The sequence below is a fragment of the Leptosomus discolor genome, unplaced genomic scaffold (assembly GCF_034619465.1).
Source record: "Leptosomus discolor isolate bLepDis1 unplaced genomic scaffold, bLepDis1.hap2 HAP2_SCAFFOLD_29, whole genome shotgun sequence".
Lineage (NCBI taxonomy): Eukaryota > Metazoa > Chordata > Aves > Leptosomiformes > Leptosomidae > Leptosomus > Leptosomus discolor.
The window spans coordinates 677,736-704,312 of NW_028237772.1; the positions used below are offsets into that span (position 1 = coordinate 677,736).

At 52.4% G+C, this 26,577-nt stretch overlaps 1 protein-coding gene across 1 annotated transcript; it reads right to left on the bottom strand.

The window, feature by feature from the left end:
- Positions 1-26,577, bottom strand: LOC147412848 (structure-specific endonuclease subunit EME1-like). Its single transcript, XM_086480954.1, has 9 exons — positions 26,476-26,577; positions 26,009-26,216; positions 25,798-25,925; positions 25,516-25,608; positions 24,914-25,032; positions 24,551-24,686; positions 1,558-1,673; positions 539-728; positions 1-177 (listed from the first exon to the last, which is right to left on the bottom strand). The coding sequence occupies exons 1-9, from the start codon at positions 26,575-26,577 to the stop codon at positions 1-3; spliced, it is 1,269 nt and encodes a 422-aa protein (XP_086337080.1).

The following is a 26,577-nucleotide window of genomic DNA, read 5'->3' on the forward strand; positions in this document are numbered from 1 at the left end:
CTAGCCAGTGAAATACAAAGAGAGGCCAGGACTGGGGGCAGTCATCTGCAGATAGATTCGGCAGGAGAGCTCTGGGCCGATCCACCGGGAGGTGGCTGTCACACCGTCGCCGCGGCACACGGGGATATTCGCCAGCATGTTTTCCTTCTCCTGCTCTGAAGAGCATCTGCTATAGGCCTAAAAGCAACACAAGTAACAGCGGTGTCATCCAGTTGCATCCGTTGCTCAAAAAAATAATCCAAGCTCTGCGCCTGTCACCGCTCCACCCTTTCACAACGGAAGCTCCTTTTTCACCCCGTCTCTCCCCAGATCTCATTTGAGAGCTCACAGGCCGACGCAGAACCAACACTGCTCCCTCAGTAGCCTGCTCTGTAAGGCCAAAGCAATGGGTGCCGTGGCACCAGTTCCCTCACTGCCTTACTAAACATCTCGCACAGAACTGTTGTGTCCAATTTAATACCAATGAAATGATTTCTTCCCCTCCTTACGTTAGCTGGCTGCCTGCACACAGTCCTCAGTATTCCTGAGGCATCCTCACCCGGTACAGAAGCTGAGGAGAAGGGTAGACGGACACGATAGCCTCAGTCGTCTTGAGGCTGACCCGGTTAAATTGTTGTATCTGTCTCTTCCAAGCTTCCAAGAGACCCTTTTGAGAAGGAGCCGCCTTCACCCCTCTGCACCGCTCCTTCTCTAAGCTGAAAGGGAGCCCTGTCTTCTCTTGCTCTCGCCTCGGGAGAACAAAGGATGGGAAAGGAAATGAGGCAATGAGGCTGCGAAGAAAATCCTATCCCTGCACCTGTTGTCACACGGCCAGAGAAGGAGAGCCACCTCTCACTCTGTGCTGTTACAGACACTGCTGGCATCAAAGTAAATGTTAAAAACTGGGCCCGATTTTCTTTACATCCAATTTCCTACCGAAAAAGAAACGATCCTGTACTTGGGAGCAATCCTGACACAAGCCAACACACATAGAAAGGGGTAAACAAGAATTCACTTTCTCACTGTCCACCGTAATGAAACACTTCTACGTGTCACTGTTAATGACATCTCACCTCTTCTCACGGCCGAGATGTGACATACAGCAGCTGCTGTGACAGGAATGCTGTGATCGTGTGGGACAGCACAAGGGGGCTTGCTTAGCCACTGCTGTACAACCTGCTGCTGTTCTTCCTTATCCATAGCAGCAGTTAAGCAGCTCCTCCTCAGTAATGTCTCTCTTGGCTACACACCGAAGAAAAGCTGGTGCTGTAAAAGCCCAGCTCTACTTGCATTCCCTTCCCACTCCTCAAATCAGACTGACAACAAGAGCTTTGCTCGATGTCAAGTGAGACTCCAATGTGAAACCAGCGTCTGTCCCCACCCCTCCCCGGGCAGGACCTCCGTTTCCAAGAACCAACCCTGTGCTGAATGAGCAGCTGCTCTGTGTCGCCTGGTGTTTCAAAATCATCACACCGTGTTGCCCTGAAGTGCAGCCCCGTACCTGCTGTTCCCCCGCAGTCCCTGTGAAAGTGCAGCCTCTCCAAAGAAGACATGACCAAACCTCGTCTGCTTACTCACTTGAACGGTGCTTCAGCTACAGCTTTTGTGAACACGGTGGCGTATGCTCCGATCTCCCCCCAGGTCTCAAAAAACCTGACTTGGATTTGTTTCCTCAGCTGCACATCGAGCAAGGCCTGTAAAGATCATTGGAAACAACAGATGGAACAATGGATCTTCTCACATCCAACTCCACTCTTGGTTGAAAGGGTCACAGCATCTTGCTCGAGGACAAGAACATCGAAGCTCTCCCCATTTGGGGAACAGCTTATTTAAGGCACTGAAGTATTATGGGGCAGCCTGTCTCCTGCCAGTTAAGAGCAGTTGAGTGCCATTTCAGCTGCTGCAGCTCCTCAGTGGCAGGCGCTTGTTCCACGCAGGCCAGCCAGCCCAAGGCAGCGCTGACATGCTTTGCCAGCGGGCCACGAAGGGCGAGAGATGCTGAGCGAGACGGATGTCAGGATGGAGGTGAACGAGACATGTCGGTCCGTGGTACAGCAGGGACGTCCTTGAGCAGGGGGGAGCTGAGCCCAAAGAGCTCTGTCCACAGACACACGGACTAACGGGGGCTGAATCCCCCCTGTCCAAAAAGTGTGGGATTGGGTCAAATGCTCAAGCAAAGGCAGACAACGAGAGATGGTGGCTGCGTGCCATCAGTTTGAAAAGGACTCACCTCTTCCACGTCCATTCTGGTTACCACCGGGCCAGAGTCCTCAGCTTTCCTTTTTCTCCCTTTTCGCTGTCCCTCCTCTTGGTTTCCATTCACCGCTGCCTGTCCCAGTCTGGTTTTTGACGGAAATAGAAAGACCTAAGAAGAGTAAAGCAAGGCTGGGAGCTCATGCTCTTCCCCAGGTCATTGTGGTGACAGGCTGGATGGACCTTTGCTTCTGTTTCTATACAGCAAAGCGTGGAGCAGTTCTGGGTGGGAACACCTCTTACGCTCCAGTCTTTGCTAGAAGGTGTTAATGTAAGCGCTGATGGTGTTTTTCAAGGGCAGAGACAACACAGAAACATTTGGAGGGAAAAGAGTTTGACCTGAAACAATTTTGTGCTCCAACTACGGCCAGCGCCAGAGTTTTCCCGGGCATTTTCTCCATCGCACGAGCTACGTAGCTCTGGAGGGTCTCCTGTCCTTCTGCACAGCCCTGGGCCTCCTGCAAAGATCAACAGAGAAAAGGAGTTAAACCCTTCTGAGGTGCACATGTAAGCGCAGCAACCTATGGCTCTGATTCTGCAGCTGGATCTGCAGATGAGAAAATCTGTTTGCGATGCTCCTCAGGGGCAAGCAGGCAATACTTGATGCAGCCTAAAGTTACGGCAGTGGCCTCACTGCCCTTTATTTCCTGCCCTAACCCGTGACAGGCAGAAGGAAATCAAAAATAATCTCACTTCATCTGCCAATGTTACCTCCTCAAAAGTCTGTGACAAGTTGTAACTGGGAATGAAAGCTTGTCAGAACTTTGCATTGTACAACCCTAGTGGTTTTGACCCGTTAATGGCTTCTAAAACCAGATTTCTGGTTTACTGAAACTGTGGCTCCAACCCCCATCAAAACCATCCTGCCGTGAAGGGGGATGACAACCACCACCTTCACAGCAAGGCGTGTCTGGGGGCACAGAAGTCATCAGCACTCTCACTTGTACAGAGTTGTGAACCATGGACAAAAGCTCCTCCAAGTGAAGCACAGCCAGGACGTTGGGATCTTCTGCCCATTTCTCTATCATCTTTACTGATATTACATGCTTCTTCAGAAATGTCACTAGGGCTTCCACACACCACGGCCGCTCCAGTGCCCAATCGTGCTCTCCCTCAAGGTAGGGACGACAAAGGTAAGGATAGGGTGGGAGCGACCGAGGCTGGGAGGCTGATGCTGAGCGTCTGGAGGGAATCTGTGCCTCAGGTTCCCCCGGGGAGAGCTGGGTGTGGGAGGGTTGCGTGGGGATGCTGAATTTGGTCCTGTGTTTCAGCCAGTCTGCTCTCTCTTCCCAGTACACTGAGATGGAGCTGTTGGGTCAGGATGGCCGCATCTCCAGGGGCCGGAGGGACGGGCAGCTGCCTGTGCTCGTGGGTAAGGATGGTACGGCCGGGGATCTGCTGGGTGTGAAGGGAACAGCCAGGCGGGCAAGGCACCTATGGGGTGCCAGGTTTTCCCCCACCCCTGTTGCCCCTGGCTCCCCCTACCCCAGCTCCCTCTGGTCTCTCCTGCCAGGCTTCCTGAGGGACAAGCCCACACTGTCCTCAAGGCAGTGGGACATCCAGGACACTGGCCTCCTGCTCTCACAGCCCCAGAGCGCTGGGTCCTCACTCAGCCAGACGGCTATGGCCCTCTCAGGGCACCGGGGGCGGGGACAGGGCACCCTGCTGTCTCCTGGTGGGTGGGGGTGATCAGGGGACTGTACCTGTGGCTGGGAAGGGTGGGATGAGGGTCTGGGGTAGGATGGGGAGGGGCAGGATGGAGGGGGAGGACTGGAGGATGGGGCAAGCAGTCCCCACGTTGGAGGTGGAGTGAGGTGGGGGGGCCATGGGGGGCTTGTTCCTGGCCGGTGTCTGCTTCAGGGGGGGGGCCAGGACCCCGTTTCTCGGGGTCTCTGGCCGGGCAGGTGCCTGCCCCGTCCTGGGCTGGCAGAGCTGCCCGCAGCCGGTGCCTGCCCCGTGGGCTGCAGGGGGCTAACCCCTGCCCCTCGCCCCCGGGCACCACCGCCTCGCTGGAGCACAGGCCAGCCTCGTCCCATAGCCACCTCTCCCAGGCGTCGAAGCTCCTCCGGCCCCAGCTGGATGGATCCAGCGCCCCAGCAGCCCGGTGGGACTGGGGGTCCCTGGCCGAACACCCACCACCGAGCAGGCGAGCGAGTGGCTCCAGCGAGCGGCAATAAAGGGCGATGGGCAGCCAAGCGCCTGCGTGGCCTGAATGGGGTGGCCCTGGGTTGGGATCTTCCCATCATCAAGGAAGGGTCAGCAGCATCCCTGGTCCTGCAGCCACCTGTCAGCGGAGGAGCTGAAACCACCCCCTGTCCAACCCCCTCCCAGGGTCTGTGCTGGCCCCGTGTTGCCATGCTCCCCCTGACACCCCCTGGCCTCTACGAGCCCCGACGGCCCCTGCCAGGGGAGCTGGTGGCCCCAAAGAGAGTCTGGGGGAGCAGGAGGTTGATGCTGCTGCTGAAGGAGGTGTGACATGGGGACCTCAGTGGGAAGGGTGGCGGCAGGACACGGCTTAATGCCAGAAGCAAATCCCACCCCAAGCCCACAAGTTTGCTGTCGCCTATCCCAAGGGATGAGCATCACTGAGCTCGTTTCCTTATCTCCAGGTGGAGAAATCCCCTTTGTCACCCCCTTGTCCCTCTTCCAACGCTGCCATTGGTAGGAAAACGGAGGCACCGACCGACGCCCAGTTCAGGGGCAGCTGATGCTTCCCACCTCCAGAGCAAAGTACCATAACCCCTTCTCTGCCCCCAACCTTGAGGGGACACATCCCTTCCTTCCCTTTATGCCACCCCCATGGCTTGGGGCTGCTTTTCCCCCACCCCTTTCTGCCACCCATTCTGTGAGAGAAAGCCCCACTGCGTGCTGAGACCTAGCACGAGTTGTCACCTGTCACAAGTGAAGAGGTACCAGGCAAGAAACCCCCTGGAAGCAGTGCGGGGATGTGTGGCCATGCACGTGGGGACAGCCCTGGCTCCCCCAGGCAGGCATGCAAGGACACATGGCCGGGGGCAGGGATGGGACAAAGCTGGTGGGCCTTCTGGGGTGAGCAGGAGGGTGCGAAACCCTGAGGGGAACCCCAGAGCAGACCCGTGCTGGCAGCAGGACAGGTGAGCTCCCATCAGCCTGCGGAGCTGCTGCACCCCAAAAATGCAATCCCAGCCAGGCTGGCATTGAAGGGGTTCGTGGTGAGCCAGGGATGTTCCTGCCTCGCTGCACATAGGCTTTAGGAGAACTCATTTCTGAGCTCACCTCGGAGCAGTGGTCAGCCAGCTTTTGGGTTGTTTTTTTTTTTTTAAATAAAATTGACTCTAAATTTGGCAGTACCTAAAAAGATAGTTGTTGCAAAAAAAAAAAGAAACTAAAAAACTTGATTGGCTGTGTTTTGGAAAAAACAAGCAGCACCACAGCCACACGATTGAGGCTGGACACGATGCTGGAGGGGGGACACAGCTCTGAGCTTCTGGGGTGGCGTTCGCCAGATTAATTTAGAAACCCCAAAACCAAACAACAAGAATTGCCATGTAATTATTGCCTTGAATAAGGAGTGCCGTGCCCATCCTTGATACGTGGATATTGATAAGTAGTAAAGTTGGTACGTGGAAAGTAGAGTTGTGCGGAGAAGGAAAAAGATAAGGAAGGTTTCAGGTTTGAAAACCAAAAGATGGGGGGAGGAAAGAGTAAACCTTATGAAAAATCCCCTTTAGGATGTGTTCTGACGCATTGGAAAGATAGAGCAGGACAAGGGGGCACAGAAAATAAGAGAAAGTTAATCAAGTATTGCAATCAATGGTGGCCGCTTTATAAGCTGGAAGATGGGGCAAAAGGGCCTAAGGAAGGCGGCACGTTAGACTACAACACGCTCTTACAGTTACTGTTGTTTCTGAGGAGAGAAGGGAAATGGGATGAAGTAACATATGCTGATATGTTCTTTGTTCTCCAGGACAATCCTGAGTGGCAAAGGGACTGCGGATTAGTACCCCCACGAGACCCCATGGTCCTCGCATTCAAACAGAAAACAAAAAGAAACTAAAAAGATGCTGTTTGGCTTGTCGCATTGGCCAAAGGTGTACAGAGAAAAGTCAAACTAACTCCGGGTCAGAACAAGATCTGAGTGAACTCTTTAGGCCCCCTCAGCAGCCACAAGGGCGAGATGAGGACTTAGAAAGGGTCCGTACCCCTCCACATCCTCCCTCCTCCCCACCAGATAGCCCGATACCTTCCCCGAACCCGGGGAAGGCAGACAACCGAAAGTTTTCCCAGCTCCTCTCTGGGACGCAGTTGGACCGGATGGAGAAACAGGAAGAGTCAAAATACCATTCTCTTGTAACGATCTGAAGCAATGGAAAGATGCTGCCCAAAAGTATCGCAGTGACCCAGTAGGCGTTACTCAAAATCTCAAGTTTATAGTAAAACAGTACAGCCCTGATTGGAATGACATGTAACTGTCCAAATGCCTAAATCAGGGCCCAAATCTGCTCTTTTGTGCCCCAAACCATCCTTTTTAGGGCCCAAAGCCTCCTTTTTAGGGTGCAAATGCTCAGTTCAGGGCCCAAGACCTCCTTTTTAGGGGCCAAGTAGTCCTTTTCTTAGGTCCAAATCCCCAATTCCTGCTCCAAACCCTTCTTTCTAGGGTCCAAACACTCCTTTTTAGGGTCCAAATCCCCATTTCAGTGCCCCAAACCTATTTTTTAGAAACCAAACCTTCTTTTTAGGGTCCAAATCCACACTTCAGGGTCCAAATCCACACTTCAGGGTCCAAACCCTCATTTTAGATCCCAAACCCTCTTTTTTAGCGTGCAAATCCCAATTTCAGTGCCCACAATCTCCTTTTCAGGGCCCAAACCCTCCTTTAAACCTGACATTATGGACCTTAAAACGGAGGGTTTGGGACCGCAAACTCAGGCTTTGAGCCCTGAAAGAGGGCTTTGGACCCTCCCAGGGAGGATTAGCACGCTCACGATGCAGCTTGGACCCTCAAATGCCTGTCTGGAATCTAAAAGGGAGGCTTTGGAGCCTGAAAGTGACAGACTGCAAAGCCAAACACTCCCCTTGGGCCCTAGAAATGAGGCTTTTGAGCCTGAAATGTGGCTTCAGATTAACAAACCCAAACTGGAAAGTAAGAATGAGGCTGTGGTCACCATTGTGTGCTTTGGGCTCTAGATAGGAGGCTTTGGAGCTTCCAAAGGAGACTTTGGGGCTTCAAAATGACGCTGAGGGCCCTGCAAATGAGTCCTTGCACCTCGAAAGCGTTAACCTCCAAAGTTAGAAATGAGGCTTTGGAGCCTGACACTGAGGCTTTGGAGACTGAAAACGCAGCTGTGGATACCAAGCTGTAACGGGTCTGCGTGGCAAGGTTTTGGTAGCGGGGGGGTTACAGGGGTGGCTTCTGTATGAAGCCGCTAGAAGTCTCCCCTATGTCAGATATAGCCAATGCCAGCCGGCTTTAAGACGGACCTGCCGCTGGCCAAGGCCGAGCCCATCAGCGACAGCGTTTTTCGCCTCTGTGATAACGTGTTTAAGAGAGTGAAAAAGTGATTGCGCAGCAGTAATTGCAGCGAGTGAGAGGAGTGAGAATATGGGAGAGAAACATCCTGCAGACACCCAGGTCAGTGAAGAAGGAGGGGCAGGAGATGCTGCAGGCGCCGGAGCAGCGATCCCCCTGTGGCCTGTGGTGAAGACCACGGTGAGGCAGGCTGTCCCCCTGCAGCCCGTGGGCGGTGGAGCAGATGACTGCCTACACCCTGGGGAGGGCCAGCACACCGGAGTAGGTGGATACCTGAAGGAGTCTGTGACCCCGTGGGAAGCCTGCACTGGAGCAGGCTCCTGGCAGGACCTGTGGCCCGTGGGGAGAGAGAAGGCCACGCTGGAGCAGGTTTGCTGCTGGTGACCCCGTGAGAGGGGTTCACGCTGGAGCAGTTGGTTCCTGAAGGACTGCACCCCATGGAGGAAACCCATGCTGGAGCAGTTCACGGAGAACTGAACCCGCAAGAGGACTCATGCTGGAGAAGTCACGGAGGGCTTTCTCCCGTGAGAGGGACCCCACATTGGAGCAGGGGAAGTGTGTGAGGAGTCCTCCCCCGGGGGAGGAAGAGGCGGCAGAAAACAACAGGGTGATGAACTGACCCCAACTCCCATTCCCTGTTTTCCCCCTGTGCCGCTGGGGGGGAGGAGGGAGGAAAATCGGGATCAAAGTTAAGCCCGGGAAAGAAGGGAGGGGTGCAGGGAAGGTGTTTTAAGATTTGGTTTTATTTCTCATTACTCCTCTCTGAGTTAAATGGTAATAAATCACATTTCCTTTCAGTTGAGTCTGTTTTCCCGTGACGGTAAATGCTGAGTGATCTCCCTGTCCTTATCTCAACCCCACAAGCCAGTTGTTATTTTTTTTCTCTCCTCTCTCCTGTCCAGTTAAGGAGGGGGAGTGATAGAGCGGCTTGGGTGGTGTCCTAGGTTACAGTGTAAAATGTGCCAAAAGGAAAAATAAAGGATTCTATTACCATCTTCAGGAGCTGTTGAGACCAGGTGGGGCGGTGCTCTCTGCCTCCCCCCTCTGGACTATCTTCTGTTAATGGGCACAACAATGCCTTGTCACCTGACCCATGGATAACTGGCTCCTGGACTATCTCCTGTTCATGGCCCATCAAGGAACTGCCTCAGGACTCCCCATCCCATTGTGAGATGCTCCGCCCGGGGAGGGGAGGGGGGGGAAGGAGCCAAGCAGTCCTTGCCAAATAAAAACTGAGATTTCGAATATCCTAGCAGCCTTCTTCCACTGGATTCCCAGAGGAGCTTTCCCCCCCAACTGGAGTTCCAGAGGACAAGAGCTACCTACCTACCACTGGACCTTCGGAGGAAGACCAGACTCTTTTACCTGATTGCTGCTTCCACAGAACTACAGCCATCGCTTCAGGAGGACTGCAGCCAGCATCTTATCAGGCTGCTACTGCCACCCTAACAGGGTGTCAGGTTGTATTTCTGACTCTGTCAGTGTAAACCAGTGGGTTGGTTTTTTTTTTTTCCCTGCCTTGTGTTATATATATATATATATATATAAGTAAAGTACTGTTATTCCTATTCCCCATATCTTTGCCTGAAGGCTCGTTAATTTCAAAATTATAATAATTTGGAGGGAAGGAGGTTGCACTTTCCATTTCAAGGGAGGCTCCTGCCTTCCTCCGCAGACACCTGTCTTTCAAACCAAAACAGATGAGCACTTGGCATTTTGGCCAGGGTCAACCCACCACAACAATAAAGCACCAACCTGTGAAGGTAAGAGTCCTGGGAAAAGATGTGACAATTTCCTGGGACTTCAGCCTGTCTGCATCTAACTTTCCCGGCTCGCCTGGGCATGTATTTATACAGTTGAGACTGATTTCAGAACACCAAAGCGTCTGATTCTCATCTTTCCCTGAACACGCGTTTTCAGGAACAAGCCGACTTTAACAAAGGACTTGTGTTTGAGTGGCCATGCCTGTAACCTGTTAGGCACCGTATCTGACTCTTTGTCCATGGTGTTAAAAATTGGGAATAGGTCGTTTTTATTTCCAGTGGTGCTGGGTTGATGTCTGGCGTGCCCCTGTGGCAGTGAGGTGGCAGGGGACGGTGAATGCCCAGGACCCCGTCAGTCATCTCCCTGCCAGAAGCGTTCTGGACTAATCGCGCTCCTAAATCGGAATGGTTGAGATGCTATCAAACCAAGAGTGGAGTTTTGGCTTTCCTCTTAACGTGGACTGCCACGTGCCCCCAAGGGAATTGTGAGCAGATCCTTGTCACGGCTGCCCAGCTGGGGCACAGCGCTGAACGCAGCTCGAAAGGAGCGCTGTGTGTAGTTCCTTCCGGCTGACCCGTTCCGGGCACAGCCCAAAAGACAGGGGGCTCAGTCCTGCACCCCTGCTGTGCTCGGTGTCCACTGGTGGGCACGCCAGTGGGAGCAGCAGGCTTCAAAATCCACCCTACCTCGGGCCTCCCCAGCTGGGCCTCAGTGTTCTGGGTGGGCGGGGAAAGCCTGCTGGGCGGGCAGGCAAAGGCTCGGTGATGTCACAGCGCTAGGCGTGACATCGGCCTGGGGTTGACACCTCGGCAACGCTTGCAAACTCAGACGTGTGGGGCAGCCACTCGGTTCAGGGGGTCGCTGCCCGCAGTCTGCTCAGCCAGCTCCTACGTGGCTGCTCTTTTCTGAGGGAGAGAGCAGGATCATGGCCGGCCCGGTTCCCTGCCCGACCAGGGCTCTCGCCGTGTTTTTTCTACTCCTGGGTGGCGTTGGCCTTCCCTTCCTGCCAGGCCGGGTCGTGGTCAAGACGGGTGTGCTTAAGGAAGACCTGAAGCAAGTGCCCAGTGAAGCAGAGAGCTGGACGGCCGAATGGCCCAGCAGCATTGGCCTTCGGAGCCCCCAGCACTGGGTCAGGTTCAGGATGGGTGGGAGTCCTGAAGGCCTGAAGCAGCCGCCCTCGTTGGTGCAGTCAGCTTCCACCCTGCCTTACCTTTGGGGCCAGCTCTGGGACTGCCTTGCCCACGCAGAAACCAGCAGGATCTTTTGGAAGACCTGGCAAGCTGTGGAGCTGCTCTTCATCATTTGGACCTTGCTTGGCCTGTGGAGAAAAGTGACCGGACCCCAGAGCCAGGTGAGCCATGGAGATCAGTCCCACAGGAAGGGACTGGGCTTATGGGGAGCAGGGAACCACAGCAGCCTTGATCAAGAAGGCTTGCAATGGAAAAACAAAACGCAGTGCGTGTAAGAAAGCCTCAGCAGGCCCCGAGAGGTCCTCCACCTCTTCTCCAAGGACATGCCAAGCCTCAGGGCTGAAACCCTGCAGGAGCCCCCAGCACGACACGGGGCTTGCTGCAGGTTTCCTCAGCCCAACGAAGCAGTCCTGCAAGGCTGCGGTTCTTTCAGAGGAAGCCAAGCCCAGCAGCGCAATTCTTGGTCCCCAAAGCTTCATTGTGCCCCTGCTCCTGTCATTTCCAGGAAAGCGGACAGCCGGTTTCATCTTCTGAGGAGACAGCCTGCTGCGGGAAGGGCGTCTTTGACCCTGGCGACATAGACTGCTGTCTGAGGGCAAACACCCATTTGCTGGTCAGGTCCCTGAGGCGTTACCGCTGCCTGAAAAATCTCCAGCACCAACAGTCTCAGAAAAAGGTAAACCAAAAATGTAAGAGAGGAGAGTGTTCTCGATCTTCCCTTGCAACTGCAGCCAGAGCAGGCATCCGACAGAGTGGCCACATGAAAGGCAGCGGTGCAAGCCAGCGCCGCTGTCCATGCGTAGTGGGATGTGAGGCAGGAGAGAAGAGGCATCCGTAGCTGTGAGGTGCCCCATGGGTGCCCTGGTCCCAGGAGGAGGGCCCCACAGCCTGGCAGGGTGTCCGTCTCCCTTGAAGTGCCTGGTGCATGCCCATGTCCCAGGGAGGCATGCGGTGGTCGCTCCCCGTGTCCCTGTAAGGTGGCAGTGGCCCGTGCTTGCCCACGACCCACTGGGTTCCTTAGGCCTTAGGACCTGTAAGGCTGGTGCGAGGGCAAGCCTCACAGCAGAAGGAGGGGCTGGTGTTAGGAATGGGGTGCATAACAATTCCAGCTGCAGTAGTTTCATTCAGCTAACAGTGAATTCTCTTTAGGGTGACAGCCAGCTGGTGCATCAGGACGTGCTTCAGCCCACCGAAGCCTCCTGGGGTGAGGGCACCTCTGCTGACTGACCTCTGCTGCTGACCCGAGGCCATCATCGACTCGATCTGTGGCGTTGTTTACTGCCTAGCTGTCAGCAAAGCTTGTCAAGAAGGAGAGTTGCAAGAACTCTCTTTCTGAATAAAATAAACTCTTTAATAGTTTAAAATAAAATAGTTCTAAAAGAAACTGATAGGAGACAAGACTGTGAATTTGACTGCAGACTGCGCTGTGCCCTGTGTAATCGCTTGCCCTGGCAGTGCTCTGTTGTCCTGGTGTGTCTGGGATAAAATCACAGGCCAGCCACGCTAGGCAGGCTCCAGTCAGCCAGGGCAGCTGACCTGAGTTAGATACGGCTGTAGCCCATGCCATAATGTCATGGTCATGTTCAAGGGGGTAGGTTGGCTGAGGACAGGAGAGGGGGCTCCTGCTGAGGTTCCTCCTGCGGTTCCTTCTCCTGCTGCTCCTCCGGTTTCTCCCGAGGACTGCTCTCTGGTCGATTGTGACCACTGGATATTCATCTGGCTGAGTATGTCTCTGCTGCTATTGGTAGGGTTTTCTTTCAATCTGTTGCGCTTCTACCCACGGGTCTGCTCTCCTTTTTCCCAATTCTGCTCCCTGGCCAGTGAGGGTTTGTTGGGGGCTAGAGCAAGAGGGTACAGGCTCAACATAGATGGGTGTTCAAACAGCTTAAGCCAAATTCTGCTTTGATGGTTCCTGTAATTCCACCAATGCCCAATGGTTTGTGTTGCTCCCATTATTGCCTCATCGACTTTCCGCTAGTCAAGGATGATTCTGCTTAAGTGATCTAAGAATTGCCTTGAATTTGCTAGCCCCAGCTACGTCTCATCTCTTCAGTGTCTCAGCTTCTGAAGCGCATCTCTTTCTCTCATTGCTCTTAGTGTTTTCCTTTGCCGAACATCGCCCTGGCCTGAATGAGAAATACAAGTGTAACGGGTCTGCGTGGCAAGGTTTTGGTAGCGGGGGGGTTACAGGGGTGGCTTCTGTATGAAGCTGCTAGAAGTCTCCTCTATGTCAGATATAGCCAATGCCAGCCGGCTTTAAGACGGACCCGCCGCTGGCCAAGGCCGAGCCCATCAGCGACAGCGTTTTTCGCCTCTATGATAACGTGTGTAAGAGAGTGAAAAAGTTGTTGCGCAGCAGTAATTGCAGCGAGGGAGAGGAGTGAGAATATGGGAGAGAAACATCCTGCAGACACCCAGGTCAGTGAAGAAGGAGGGGCAGGAGATGCTGCAGGCGCCGGAGCAGCGATCCCCCTGCGGCCTGTGGTGAAGACCACGGTGAGGCAGGCTGTCCCACTGCAGCCCATGGCTGGTGGAGCAGATGACTGCCTACACCCCGTGGAGCGCCACCACGCTGGAGTAGGTGGATACCTGAAGGAAGCTGTGACTCCGTGGGAAGCCTGCACTGGAGCAGGCTCCTGGCAGGACCTGTGGCCCGTGGGGAGAGAGAAGGCCATGCTGGAGCAGTTTTGCTGCTGGTGACCCCGTGAGGTTGGCTCACGCTGGAGCAGTCGTTTCCTGAAGGACTGCACCCCATGGAGGAGACCCACGCTGGAGCAGTTCATGAAGGAACCCCATTCCCTGTTTTCCCCCTTTGCCGCTGGGGGGGGAGGAGGGAGGAAAATCGGGATCAAAGTTAAGCCCGGGAAAGAAGGGAGGGGTGCAGGGAAGGTGTTTTAAGATTTGGTTTTATTTCTCATTACTCCTCTCTGAGTTAATTGGTAATAAATCACATTTCCTTTCAGTTGAGTCTGTTTTGCCCGTGACGGTAAATGCTGAGTGATCTCCCTGTCCTTATCTCAACCCCACAAGCCAGTTGTTATTTTTTTTCTCTCCTCTCTCCTGTCCAGTTAAGGAGGGGGAGTGATTGAGCGGCTTGGGTGGGCACTTGGCATTTTGGCCAGGGTCAACCCACCACAACAATAAAGCACCAACCTGTGAAGGTAAGAGTATTGGGAAAAGATGTGACAATTTCCTGGGACTTAAGCCTGTCTGGATCTAACTTTCCCAGCTCCCCTGGGCAGTATTTATACGGTTGAGACTGATTTCAGAACACCAAAGCGTTTGATTCTCATCTTTCCCTGAACACGCGTTTTCAGGAACAAGCCGACTTTAACAAAGGACTTGTGTTTGCGTGGCCATGCCTGTAACCTGTTAGGCACCGTATCTGACTCTTTGTCCATTGTGGGGGATCTCAGCTGGACTGAGGCCCCTGAACAGGACGACTTGGACCTTGAGATGATTCTAGTCTACCCGTGAGAGAGCAGACAGGAACAAGAAGAGCTGCAGCTGCAAGATAAGCCAGTCCTGAGGAAGTGTCAACTACAAGACAAGGCGTACATGTCCTTTTGGCAGAATGCGCGATCACGTGTACGGAAATAAAACAGAATAGATACCATATTGGTTGGTAGGCAGAGTCCGTCCTTGCATGAGTGTACTGGGTGGTGCCGAACCTGCAGAAGGCTCAAGAAAAAGGGCGGCTGCCTCTCCCTGCAGGTGGGCGGTGGAATGTTTGCAGGAGGAGGCAGTAGTGGCTTGCGCGGCTGTTGAACGGGTTTGGGCTTTAAATGTGCCCAGCCTGGTACGCCTGGTTCCTTTCTACTTGCTGGTTGTATTCAGAGCTTAAATGCTATTTTTTAAAAAACACAAAAGCAACCAGCAAACAAAAAGCAGCTGGGCAATTCCACCCCCCAACGGGTTTTCTCCCCCCGGCCCTGGCCACCCTGCCGTGCGACATTCACCACCACCATCGGGGTGCAGGACCGGGCCCGGGGCAGGGCTTTCACAGGCCGCCCTTATTTTGAGGCTCCTGGCCGTGCAGTTCCTGGGCAGTGCTCAAGCAATGGCAGCAGTGCCCACAGCCGGTATTTTGCGTCTTTCTCCCTTTCTCTCAGGCTCTGGCTCCCTGGTTTCCAGCTGTTCCCTTTCTGCCCTGCAGCCTCTTGTGCTGCTTCTCTTCCTCTTCCTCACTCTGGCTCCTCGTCCCCATCTTCTTTAGCCTCCTCTCTGCCTGCCCGGGCCCCTCGTGCTCCCCCTGCTCCCCCACCCCAGAGGCCATCGCTGCTGGGTCCCTCTCTGCCGCCCTGCCCCACACTCCCCCCTCCCGCTGGCCCTCAGGCTCTGGGGGCTGTTTCCCGCCCTGCTCTGGCCTGTGCCCCGGGGAGGGGCCATGGGGCCCGCGGGGGCGGGGCGGGGCCGGGGGAAGTATCCCTGCAGGGGCAGGCAGCAGGAAGGAGCCCCGGGGCATGCTGGGAGCTGTAGTCCTGGGGCAGGGGCTGCCGGGCAGCCCTGTTGGTGCCGGGAGGTGCAGGCTCTGCTCCAGCCATGGCCCAGCTGAGGTGAGGGCTGGGGATGCCCCTGAGGTGAGCCAGGCCCTTGGGCGGGCGACAGGGTGTCTCCTGCCTGCTGGCTTCCCGGGGGTGGTGGGTGGGAGCTCCAAGCCGGAGCCGGGCTGGCTGGGGCAGCCCCAGGGTGACCCGACAGCTGGGCAGGGGAAGGAGAAGGAGACAGACCCCCCATCAGAGGCACTGGGCACCCCGACTCCCAGAGCCCCCCTGAGCCGCCTCAGCCATTTTCACCCCCTGCAGCTGCCCCATCCCCAGCCCCTGCCCTGAGGCCTGTTTCACAGCCCCAGGCTGCCCCACGACCTGTCCTGGCAGTGGCGAGTGGGGCCTCGGGCAGGCCCAGGGCTCTGTTAACCCAGAGGCCTTCAGCAGCAGTGTGGGCAAGGAGCGGGGTCTGCAGGAGCTGCTGCAGCAGGGGGGGCTCCGGCCTGGGGCTGGCTGTGACAGTCGGGGTTCTTTCCCTCTGCCAGAGGCCGTGCCAGGGGCTCGGTTGTCTGTTCCTGCCCTGGGGATGCCGTCAGCTGCATCCAGCTCTAGGCTGAAGCTGAAGAGATGGGCAAAAGGAAAAGCGGCTGGAGAAGGACACGAAGGGGATCTGGCTGCGAGCTGCCCCCAGCTGCAGACAAGAGACAGCCGGCCTCTCCGCGTGAGGAAGGGTCCCTGTGAGTAGTCCTCAGCAGAGCTGGTCACCAACATGCACCGCGGTGTCTGTGTGCGTAACCAAAGCACGGCACAGCCGTGTAGTGTGTGTGTGGGTGCGCGCGCGCACGTGAGGTTGTGTATTGTCGCGGTAGGGACCGACACCGACAAAAATATAGGTAAAAAAGGGCAGCCTTTATTATGTTACAAAAGCCAAGATGGCCGAGATGGCGCAGCAGAAAAAACATACCCTTTTATAACCTTTCTTATCTGTCCACCCGTTCATGCACTAAGGCTGCTAAAATGATTTGCTCAGTACCTCTCTCCATTCACCTCTATTCACACACTGACTGGCTGGAGCTCCTACTCTATTTCCCACTTCATTCTCTTGCCAAATTTCTGCTCTGTGGTATTCACTTGTTTAGTCTCTTCTTGCTCAGTCTCTTATCACCCCCTCAACCCTGTTTACAACATTCTTCATCCACTTCTTTCATCTTCTCATGGGTATACTGGGATGCTGTCGAGGCCAATTGCATCTTCCTCAGTCAGGCTATCCCCGACAATTCCCCTTTTTTGTTTTTGTGCAAGAAATGTTGCATGAACAGTTTCTGCAGGGCCCTTTGCAGAAGACTGACAAGACAAGGCAACATCCAAAGCACGGTCCCAATTACCAAGATGACTGCCCTCACCGTTTCAATCAGAGATATTAACTACCCAGACAGCCCCCACCCTTTAAACCTCCTTTTCAGTCAATCTAAGCCATCATCCTCTGTCAAACGCTTCATCTCTTCTTCTAGCTGCTGTATGCTCTTGAAAATAAGTTCTGAATGGTCAGATGTCTAATGGCAACCCAAGCAAACACGTGGAGAATGGATTTTCAGGGTTCGCAGTAGAAAGGCACAAAGCTTCTTGATACATCACGTATCTGAAGTTACCCGGACGTTCTGCTTGGGTTGTGGAACTACCCATTCTTCACCCTGATGCAGGTTCCAGCACAGGCCGAACACACCCAGCAGGAACCCAGCGAGGGCCGGCATCTGTAGAGACGCAAGCATAACCCCTGCCCCAGGTGATCAGCTCACACGGTCCACTCCACTGGCCAGTAACTAAATCTTTAATCTGCACTTTGACACCCTTTTGCAAATCCTGTTTTGAAAAAGGAGAAGAAAAATGTAGAAAAAGAGGAGGTAGAGAAGTGTCCCCATAATGAAGGAAGTTAAGAACAGAAACTGCTTTATCTAAACATGCCTGAGGCGGTTCCCCAATCATTCCCCCTTTTTGTTTTTTGAAGCTGACGCTTCAATGTGCCATGTGCACGCTCAACGACGGCTTGTCCTGTTGGGGAATGGGGAATGCCTGTAACATGAGTAACACTCCATAAACTAAACAATGTTTGATCTTTCCGTGAAGCATATGCTGGGCCATTGTCCCTTTTAATTTGGCGTGGCACCCCAAGCATAGAAAGAGCCCTCTGTAAATGTCGAATCACATCTTTTCCGGTTTCTCCGTTATGTGCTGTTGCTACCAAAGCGTGAGAAGAAGTATCAATAGAAACATGAACGTACTTCTGTCGGCCAAACTCGTTAATACGAGTAACATCAGCTTGCCAAATCTGCAAGGACTGCATAGCTCTGGGATTACTACCAAAACACACTGGGGTGTGAGTGCCCTGGCAATCAGGGCAGGCAGCTACAACAGAACGAGCCTCAGTACGGGACAAACCAAACTGCCGTCGTAAAGCTCGAAAACCTCGATGAAAAAATTGATGTGATAATAGAGCTTGTTGCTTCGTGTTAGGAACAGTAGTTAGAGCCATAGCAGAAACAAGAGCATCACTCTTGAATTACCTTCTGCACAAAATCCGGGTCAAGTGGTATGAGTACGAACATGCATAACAAAAGAAGGTTCTTTTCACTGTTGAATGTTCTTCCAGAGTTCCAAAGCACCTCAAATAAGATTTGATTGTCTGACATAGTCAAGACCACTTTATCCAATGGATTAACCCCATTGGCTACATATGCTGAGTCAGTGACAATATTTACAGGAGAAGTAAAAATAGAAAAACCAACAGCCATGGCACGCAGCTCTACTACTTGTGGAGAACCTTTTTGATATACTACTGTGTTGTTCCAGTTGTTGTTTTCATACCATACTGCTGCTGCTTTACCTGATTTTCCTGAACCATCTGTAAAGACAGTGGGGCCTTTTACAGGTTCTGGCTGGCTGAAGTTTTTCTGACCAAATGGTATTTCTCGAGCAAATTTCAGTAGCGGGTGTGATGGTAGATGGTACAATATTTGCCCTTGAAAACTCGCCATGGCCGCTTGTAGCTCATAAGTATTTGCCAGACACCATTCAAAATACCAGTTTAGAACAGGAAAAACAATAGTAGCTGGATCACGCCCTGTTAGTTCTAGACATCGTTTTCTGGCTTTTATGATCACATCAGCAGTGAGTTCAAACAATCCAGGAGCAGTTTTTTGCGGCCGGAATGATAAAAACATCCATTCTAAAATATGTAACGGGTCATCCCACTCAGGATTCCACTGCACCAAAGCACCAAATGGTACAGTTGTGTCAATTAGTACAAAGAATTGTACCAATCGAGCCAAGTCTATTCGAGAGACAAATTTCTCATGTCTAGATTGTTCCACCTTATGAATTCCACCTAGTGCTTCCTCATTTAATATTCTGGGTTCTGCTGGATCAGTAGAATTTTTAATAATTCCAATAATGGTTGCAACTGCGAATTTGTCAGCCCAAGATAAGGCCTGATCCAATTCAAAGATCCCATCATTTTCTGTACATCGTTAAGTGTTTTAACCTTAAGGTTGAGTTTCACAGGCTGTGGCACAACCTGTTTACTTGTAATTGTCATTCCCAAATATTTCCAGGGTTCTACCTTTTGTCTTTTTCGGGGGCAATAACTAACCCATTTTGTTGTAATGAGTTTCTGGTCCAATTCTCCATGTCTCTCAACTGCTCCTTGCTGTTTGATGCTAACAGGACGTCATCCATGTAATGGTAACAATAACTAGTTGGGAATTTTTCCCTCACAGGCGACAAAGTTTGTGCTACAAATCATTCACAAATTGTTGGTGAATTTTTCGTGCCTTTGGTAAAACCTTCCATTGATACCTTTTTGAAGGTTCCACACGATTTCAAGAAGGCACAGAAAATGCAAATTTTTCGTTGTCTTGGGAGGCCAATGGGATAGTAAAAAAAAAAAAAAAAGGTTTTAAATCCACTACAATATTTCCCCAATTCACAGGGATCATGGCCGGTGAGGGTAGGCCCGGTTGTAGAGCTCCCACTGTAGCTATGACAGCATTAATTTATTGTAGGTCATGTAGCAGTCGCCATTTTCCTGATTTCTTTTTGATTACGAACACTGGGGTATTCCATGGGCTGTCAGAAGGATTTTGTGTCTTCGCGCACCATCTCGCGCTCTTCTTGCCTTTTCCCTGAAGCGACTGTCCCGCGTGTCCTTTTCTATTTCATCTAAAAGCGGCAAACCAGGTGCGGCTAACAAAATATCATCCGTATAACGATAACAAGAACACTGCGTCTCACTCACTCACGCATTCCAACACTGATAACCAATTTTTACACAATCACACGAGGAGCTCCTTTACACCATTCACACAAAAGACCCAAAAGGACCCTTGCAACTCTGATTACTACAATAGCAACTATAGCATTGAGCAGACTAAGATCCAATATCATACCTATGTCAGACGAGTTCCAATTCAGGTAGTTAAATATCAGTGCGAGTGGTGAAAATACACGTCGACATCAATGCTGACCAGCGCACAGTGCGAGCACTGAGCAAATTACAGAAGCAGACCAGAAGGAATACCTTTTTCCGTAGATGGTCCCTGTCCACCCCTGCAGCGAGCCAGATGAGTCAGGGAGTCCCTCCGAGGAAAGGTCCCGGGGCGCGCCTAGGGAGTCCCTGTCCTCAGCGGCTCCTGCAGTCGGACAGAGATTGTCGCCTCTGAGTTGTCAACTGAATCTGAGAAAACTCAACAACAACTCAGTGTTATTAAGCAGGGATTCTTTATTGCACTTCAGGATTTTTTTTTCCTATGTGAGGTTCGTTTTGTTTTTTCTTTTTTTTAGGGGGGGGAGGGGGAAGGGGGGGTTTAGGGTGACCCCAGGGGTGACGCCGGGGTTCCCCTGTCCCCTCCCTACCAAAACCTTGCCACACACACCCCCCCCCCCGTGCGGGAGCTGCGTGAGGACACTGACACGATCAATGTGATCTAACAAGTGAACCTTTATTTCCGTGTTTCCAGTGCCATTTATAACCCTCGACCACACCCAATAAATACTGATTGGCTTCATCACAACTAACGGCCCATAGTCCAACCTGATTGGCCACATTGCGAGTCATGTTCAAGTCACGGTCACAAATGTTCACACCCATCTTCTTCAAGAAATTACAACGGCGTCATGAATGGCGGCTGTCTCTTCTCCTGCACCTGTAAGACGTTCATGCCCCCTGCACCGGAAGTTGTTTCTACTTTCAGCAGTTCCGGTACGTCCCAGCTCCGATTCTCTGGAAAGGCTGGATTGTTCACATGTCCCTTATTTCGAAGATATCCTTCCACACTCCTCCTTCCTCGGCTAACAGAGAATGCAAAACCATGCAAAGGTGAAAAATGGCATTTCTCATGTGGGTACATTGGTCAGCTAACGAGTCCAAAGCATCAGCTCTCCGATTGGTTAGGATTTCTAATATTGCCTGTAAGCGGGTTATGCGGTTCTCTGGCTCCCGCTATCAGTTCGTTGGGGTTCCAACTAGCTGGGCCATAATGTCGTCTGATTCTCTCAGTGGGCCGCTCATCCTTTCTCCATTTTTGACCACTGTTTCGGGTCAGACTGGTATCAATACTCCTGTTCTCACGCCTCAACTCATTGTACACCCTAATTCCTAACTGGTTTCCCTCATCAGAGGCTAACAGGAAGAATAGGGGCCTGAAGGATCCCACATAGCATATACCAGACCAGTTTGGTGGCAATCTTCGATAGGCTGCCGTCCGCATATCCAGTCATGCCCTTGCAAAGCCCAGGTCCCATTGGCGAAGGGACCTTCCCACATTGCAGAGTCTATGGGTTGCTCAGAATACAATGTGTTTCCCGGTCCTAGTGCTCCTCCTAAAATGGTTTCGTCTCCATATCGATCACAATATTTACATTTCCACGCCCCCGATTCATTTCTCCACACACAGTTACATCCTCACTTACTTTGATTAGTACTAGACCAAAATGTTTTAAACAGTGTGCGGGTTCCATGTCGATGCTGCCACGCCCATTGGTGCACTCGTACAGTAGGATTTTTGCTGGTGGTATTATCTCGCAGGCAGAAAGGGAGTCGGGGATCAAACTTGCTGTCTCGCCGGGCAGCTTTAGCACCCTCTCTGCAGGGACTGGTGAGGGAGCGTTTTGCCAAGTTGCACAAGTAATCTCCAAACCGCCCTTTTCATTTTCAGTGAGCCTCCTTCAATATTGCCACCCTCCTCCCCTCAGCTCACTGACAGGAGGAGGTGGAGATCGTTTGCCTGCTGCTCATTTTTTCTCTCCTCGGTCTTACAGGCACGAATCGGGAAAGAGGGTGCAGAGGGGATGTTGGGCTTTTCTTTAATCCAATTGGATAGGAATATTTTTAAGATTCTAGTGGCTTGTCTGTCCATTACTTCTCTAGGTATTCCTTTTTTCAGCCCTTCCATCCACAAATCGACCCTCTTTCTTTGTCCCTCACTGTCTGACCCTCTCTTAACAACATATTCCCCAATCTAATGAAAAGAAAGCTTTTTTTTTTTTTGTGCAAACTGTTCAGATCTCATCATTCCATGCATATAATCAGATTTAAAGACCCTGTATCAATTAAGTCGTCTGGAGACTGAACCAGGGCAGTCTAAATTGATATCTGAAAATTAGTCTTCCTCCTTCCCATCTGCCACAGTGGAACACTGAGTCTATTTGGTGAGGCAAAGCTCTTCCACCTCACTAGGGCAGGTACTGGGGGGCAGCACCGCGTTGCTTTAGCATTAGGATTTTTCACAGTGGAGAGGGAAGATAACTACTTGCAGTAGAAAGTATTCCTTTTGACAGATGGCATAGCTGTCTGCATTCAAGATGGCATATTAAGAAGCAAAGATCGTTATTATTCAAAATATTTTATTTTGGATAAAATAAATAAAAGGAACTGTCGACTCTCAACCATGTCCAACTCGTGCTCTTCTGGAAGATGTTGACCATCTTTCTTGTGTAAACTCCACGCGTTCAGCAACTTCATCCAACCTTCTGCTACAATCAATTCTAAATCTGTTTTAAGTCTTTAAACTAGGATCAATGACTGTTTGTTCTCTAAGTCCTTGTGCCCGGCAGAAAACTGAGTACTTGAACCAGGCAAACACTAAAATCCTCATTGCCTGGGGCTAGCCAGTGAAATACAAAGAGAGGCCAGGACTGGGGGCAGTCATCTGCAGATAGATTCGGCAGGAGAGCTCTGGGCCGATCCACCGGGAGGTGGCTGTCACACCATTGCCGCGGCACACGGGGATATTCGCCAGCATGTTTTCCTTCTCCTGCTCCGAAGAGCATCTGCTATAGGCCTAAAAGCAACACAAAGGAACAGCGGTGTCATCCAGTTGCATCCGTTGCTCAAAAAAATAATCCAAGCTCTGCGCCTGTCACCGCTCCACCCTTTCACAACGGAAGCTCCTTTTTCACCCCGTCTCTCCCCAGCTCTCATTTGGGAGCTCACAGGCCGACGCAGAACCAACACTGCTCCCTCAGTAGCCTGCTCTGTAAGACCAAAGCAATGGGTGCCGTGGCACCAGTTCCCTCACTGCCTTACTAAACAGCTCACACAGAACTGTTGTGTCCAATTTAATACCAATGAAATGATTTCTTCCCCTCCTTACGTTAGCTGGCTGCCTGCACACAGTCCTCAGTATTCCTGAGGCATTCTCTCCCGGTACAGAAGCTGAGGAGAAGGGTAGACGGACACGATAGCCTCAGTCGTCTCGAGGCTGACCCGGTTAAATTGTTGTATCTGTCTCTTCCAAGCTTCCAAGAGACCCTTTTGAGAAGGAGCCGCCTTCACCCCTCTGCACCGCTCCTTCTCTAAGCTGAAAGGGAGCCCTGTCTTCTCTTGCTCTCGCCTCGGGAGAACAAAGGATGGGAAAGGAAATGAGGCAATGAGGCTGCGAAGAAAATCCTATCCCTGCACCTGTTGTCACACGGCCAGAGAAGGAGAGCCACCTCTCACTCTGTGCTGTTACAGACACTGCTGGCATCAAAGTAAATGTTAAAAACTGGGCCCGATTTTCTTTACATCCAATTTCCTACCGAAAAAGAAACGATCCTGTACTTGGGAGCAATCCTGACACAAGCCAACACACATACAAAGGGGTAAACAAGAATTCACTTTCTCACTGTCCACTGTAATGAAACACTTCTACGTGTCACTGTTAATGGCATCTCACCTCTTCTCACGGCCGAGATGTGACATACAGCAGCTGCTGTGACAGGAATGCTGTGATCGTGTGGGACAGCACAAGGGGGCTTGCTTAGCCACTGCTGTGCAACCTGCTGCTGTTCTTCCTTATCCATGGCAGCAGTTAAGCAGCTCCTCCTCAGTAATGTCTCTCTTGGCTACACACGGAAGAAAAGCTGGTGCTGTAAAAGCCCAGCTCTACTTGCATTCCCTTCCCACTCCTCAAATCAGACTGACAACAAGAGCTTTGCTCGATGTCAAGTGAGACTCCAATGTGAAACCAGCGTCTGTCCCCACCCCTCCCCGGGCAGGACCTCCGTTTCCAAGAACCAACCCTGTGCTGAATGAGCAGCTGCTTTGTGTCGCCTGGTCTTTCAAAATCGTCACACCGTGTTGCCCTGAAGTGCAGCCCCGTACCTGCTGTTCCCCCCCAGTCCCTGTGAAAGTGCAGCCTCTCCAAAGAAGACATGACCAAACCTCGTCTGCTTACTCACTGGAAAGGTGCTTCAGCTACAGCTTTTGTGAACACGGTGGTGTATGCTCCGAACTCCCCCCAGGTCTCAAAAAACCTGACTTGGATTTGTTTCCTCAGCTGCACATCGAGCAAGGCCTGTAAAGATCATTGGAAACAAGAGATGGAACAATGGATCTTCTCACATCCAACTCCACTCTTGGTTGAAAGGGTCACAGCATCTTGCTCGAGGACAAGAACATCGAAGCTCTCCCCGTTGGGGGAACAGCTTATTTAAGGCACTGAAGTATTATGGGGCAGCCTGTCTCCTGCCAGTTAAGAGCAGTTGAGTGCCATTTCAGCTGCTGCAGCTCCTCAGTGGCAGGCGCTTGTTCCACGCAGGCCAGCCAGCCCAAGGCAGCGCTGACATGCTTTGCCAGCGGGCCACGAAGGGCGAGAGATGCTGAGCGAGACGGATGTCAGGATGGAGGTGAACGAGACACGTCGGTCCGTGGTACAGCAGGGACGTCCTTGAGCAGGGGGGAGCTGAGCCCAAAGAGCTCTGTCCACAGACACACGGACTAACGGGGACTGAATCCCCCCCTGTCCAAAAAGTGTGGGATTGGGTCAAATGCTCAAGCAATAGCAGACAACAAGAGCTGGTGGCTGCGTGCCATCAGTTTGAAAAGGACTCACCTCTTCCACGTCCATTCTGGTTACCACTGGGCCAGAGTCCTCAGCTTTCCTTTTTCTCCCTTTTCGCTGTCCCTCCTCTTGGTTTCCATTCACCGCTGCCTGTCCCAGTGTGGTTTTTGACGGAAATAGGAAAGACCTAAGAAGAGTAAAGCAAGGTTGGGAGCTCACGCTCTTCCCCAGGTCATTGTGGTGACAGGCTGGATGGACCTTTGCTTCTGTTTCTATACAACAAAGCGTGGAGCAGTTCTGGGTGGGAACACCTCTTACGCTCCGGTCTTTGCTAGAAGGAGTTAATGTAAGCGCTGATGGTGTTTTTCAAGGGCAGAGACAACACAGAAACATTTGGAGGGAAAAGAGTTTAACCTGAAACAATTTTGTGCTCCAACTACGGCCAGCGCCAGAGTTTTCCCGGGCATTTTCTCCATCGCACGAGCTACGTAGCTCTGGAGGGTCTCCTGTCCTTCTGCACAGCCCTGGGCCTCCTGCAAAGATCAACAGAGAAAAGGAGTTAAACCCTTCTGAGGTGCACATGCAAGCGCAGCAATCTATGGCTCTGATTCTGCAGCTGGATCTGCAGATGAGAAAATCTGTTTGCGATGCTCCTCAGGGGCAAGCAGGCAATACTTGATGCAGCACAAAGTTACGGCAGTGGCCTCACTGCCCTTTATTTCCTGCCCTAACCCGTGACAGGCAGAAGGAATTCAAAAATAATCTCACTTCATCTGCCAATGTTACCTCCTCAAAAATCTGTGACAAGTTGTAACTGGGAACGAAAGCTTGTCAGAACTTTGCATTGTACAACCCTAGTGGTTTTGACCCGTTAATGGCTTCTAAAACCAGATTTCTGGTTTACTGAAACTGTGGCTCCAACCCCCATCAAAACCTTCCTGCCGTGAAGGGGGATGACAACCACCACCTTCACAGCAAGGCGTGTCTGGGGGCACAGAAGTCATCAGCACTCTCACTTGTACGGAGTTGTGAACCATGGACAAAAGCTCCTCCAAGTGAAGCACAGCCAGGACATTGGGATCTTCTGCCCGTTCATCTTCTTCTTCCATCTGTCCAGACAGGAAAACCAACAGCCAGACCAACAGTCTGCTTCTGAGTCGCTCCAACCAGCGCTGCCACTCAGAGCTCTGAGGCAGGGAGATTCGAGGGTTTTTACTTGGGTTGCTAAATACAACTGCTAACGAGTGCAAGTAACAGAGGAAGGAAAGGGCAAGAACAAGGAGATTTTGCTCACAAACCTGAGATGACACGATTTTCCTCCTCCAGGTGATGCTGCAGGGAACAGTCTGATTCTCAACCAGGCAGGAATAATTCGTGGCCTGCAAGGCACCGAGGATCTGTTCACCGCATTCGGACTGGAAGAGAGCTGGAACCGGTGCCTGGGTCAGGCTTCCACAAAGAGGAGACCCCACTCAGCCCAAGGCAGAGGTGGGCTGTGGGGACAAGTACCAGGATCCAGCACCGCCGTTAGGTATTTCTGGCAGTCCCCTGGTCGCTGAGCTTTCAGCATCGTGTCAAAGACCCTCTTCCTCTCTTTTTCCTGCTCCTGCTGCCTCCTCCGTGCTTCTCGCTCCTTCCTCCTCTGCCACGCCACCTGGCAGGGTGCCTCCCTGTCCCTCTGACTGTATTTGGACTTCTTGGGTGGGGGGGGATGTTTCTGGGCTCGCTCCGCTTAGCAGGGACCTACTGGGCTGCTCTGTGGAGTCCCGCCGAGAGGCCGGCAGCAGGGACCAGGAGGGCCTCTCGGCATCAGCCGTGCCATGGCAGCTGCTGCCAGACCCTGCTCCAAATGCCAGGGCTTCCCACGGCCGTCGGCTGCCCAGTGCCACCGGGTCACCACGGGCACAAGGGCCAGTTCTCCAGGCTGCATCCCCACTGCCCAGGTGGGGGACCTTGAAAGCCACCTCCCTTCTTACTTCCACTCTTCTCTGGATCCTCTCAGACAAAGGGATGACCTCTACCACGTCTTCGTCTTCGTCCTCCTCTTCCTCTACCGCCACCACATCGTCTACCACCAT

Bases quoted from the DNA above. Each gene is read 5' to 3' on its own strand.
- LOC147412848 (XM_086480954.1), bottom strand. From the start codon at position 26,577: ATGGTGGTAGACGATGTGGTGGCGGTAGAGGAAGAGGAGGACGAAGAC. The intron at 25,926-26,008 runs GTACTTGTCCCC...CACCGGTTCCAG, and splicing joins AACGGCGGTGCTGGATCCTG to CTCTCTTCCAGTCCGAATGC. The intron at 729-1,557 runs GTGAGTAAGCAG...TGTTCTCCCGAG, and splicing joins GTAGCTGAAGCACCGTTCAA to GCGAGAGCAAGAGAAGACAG.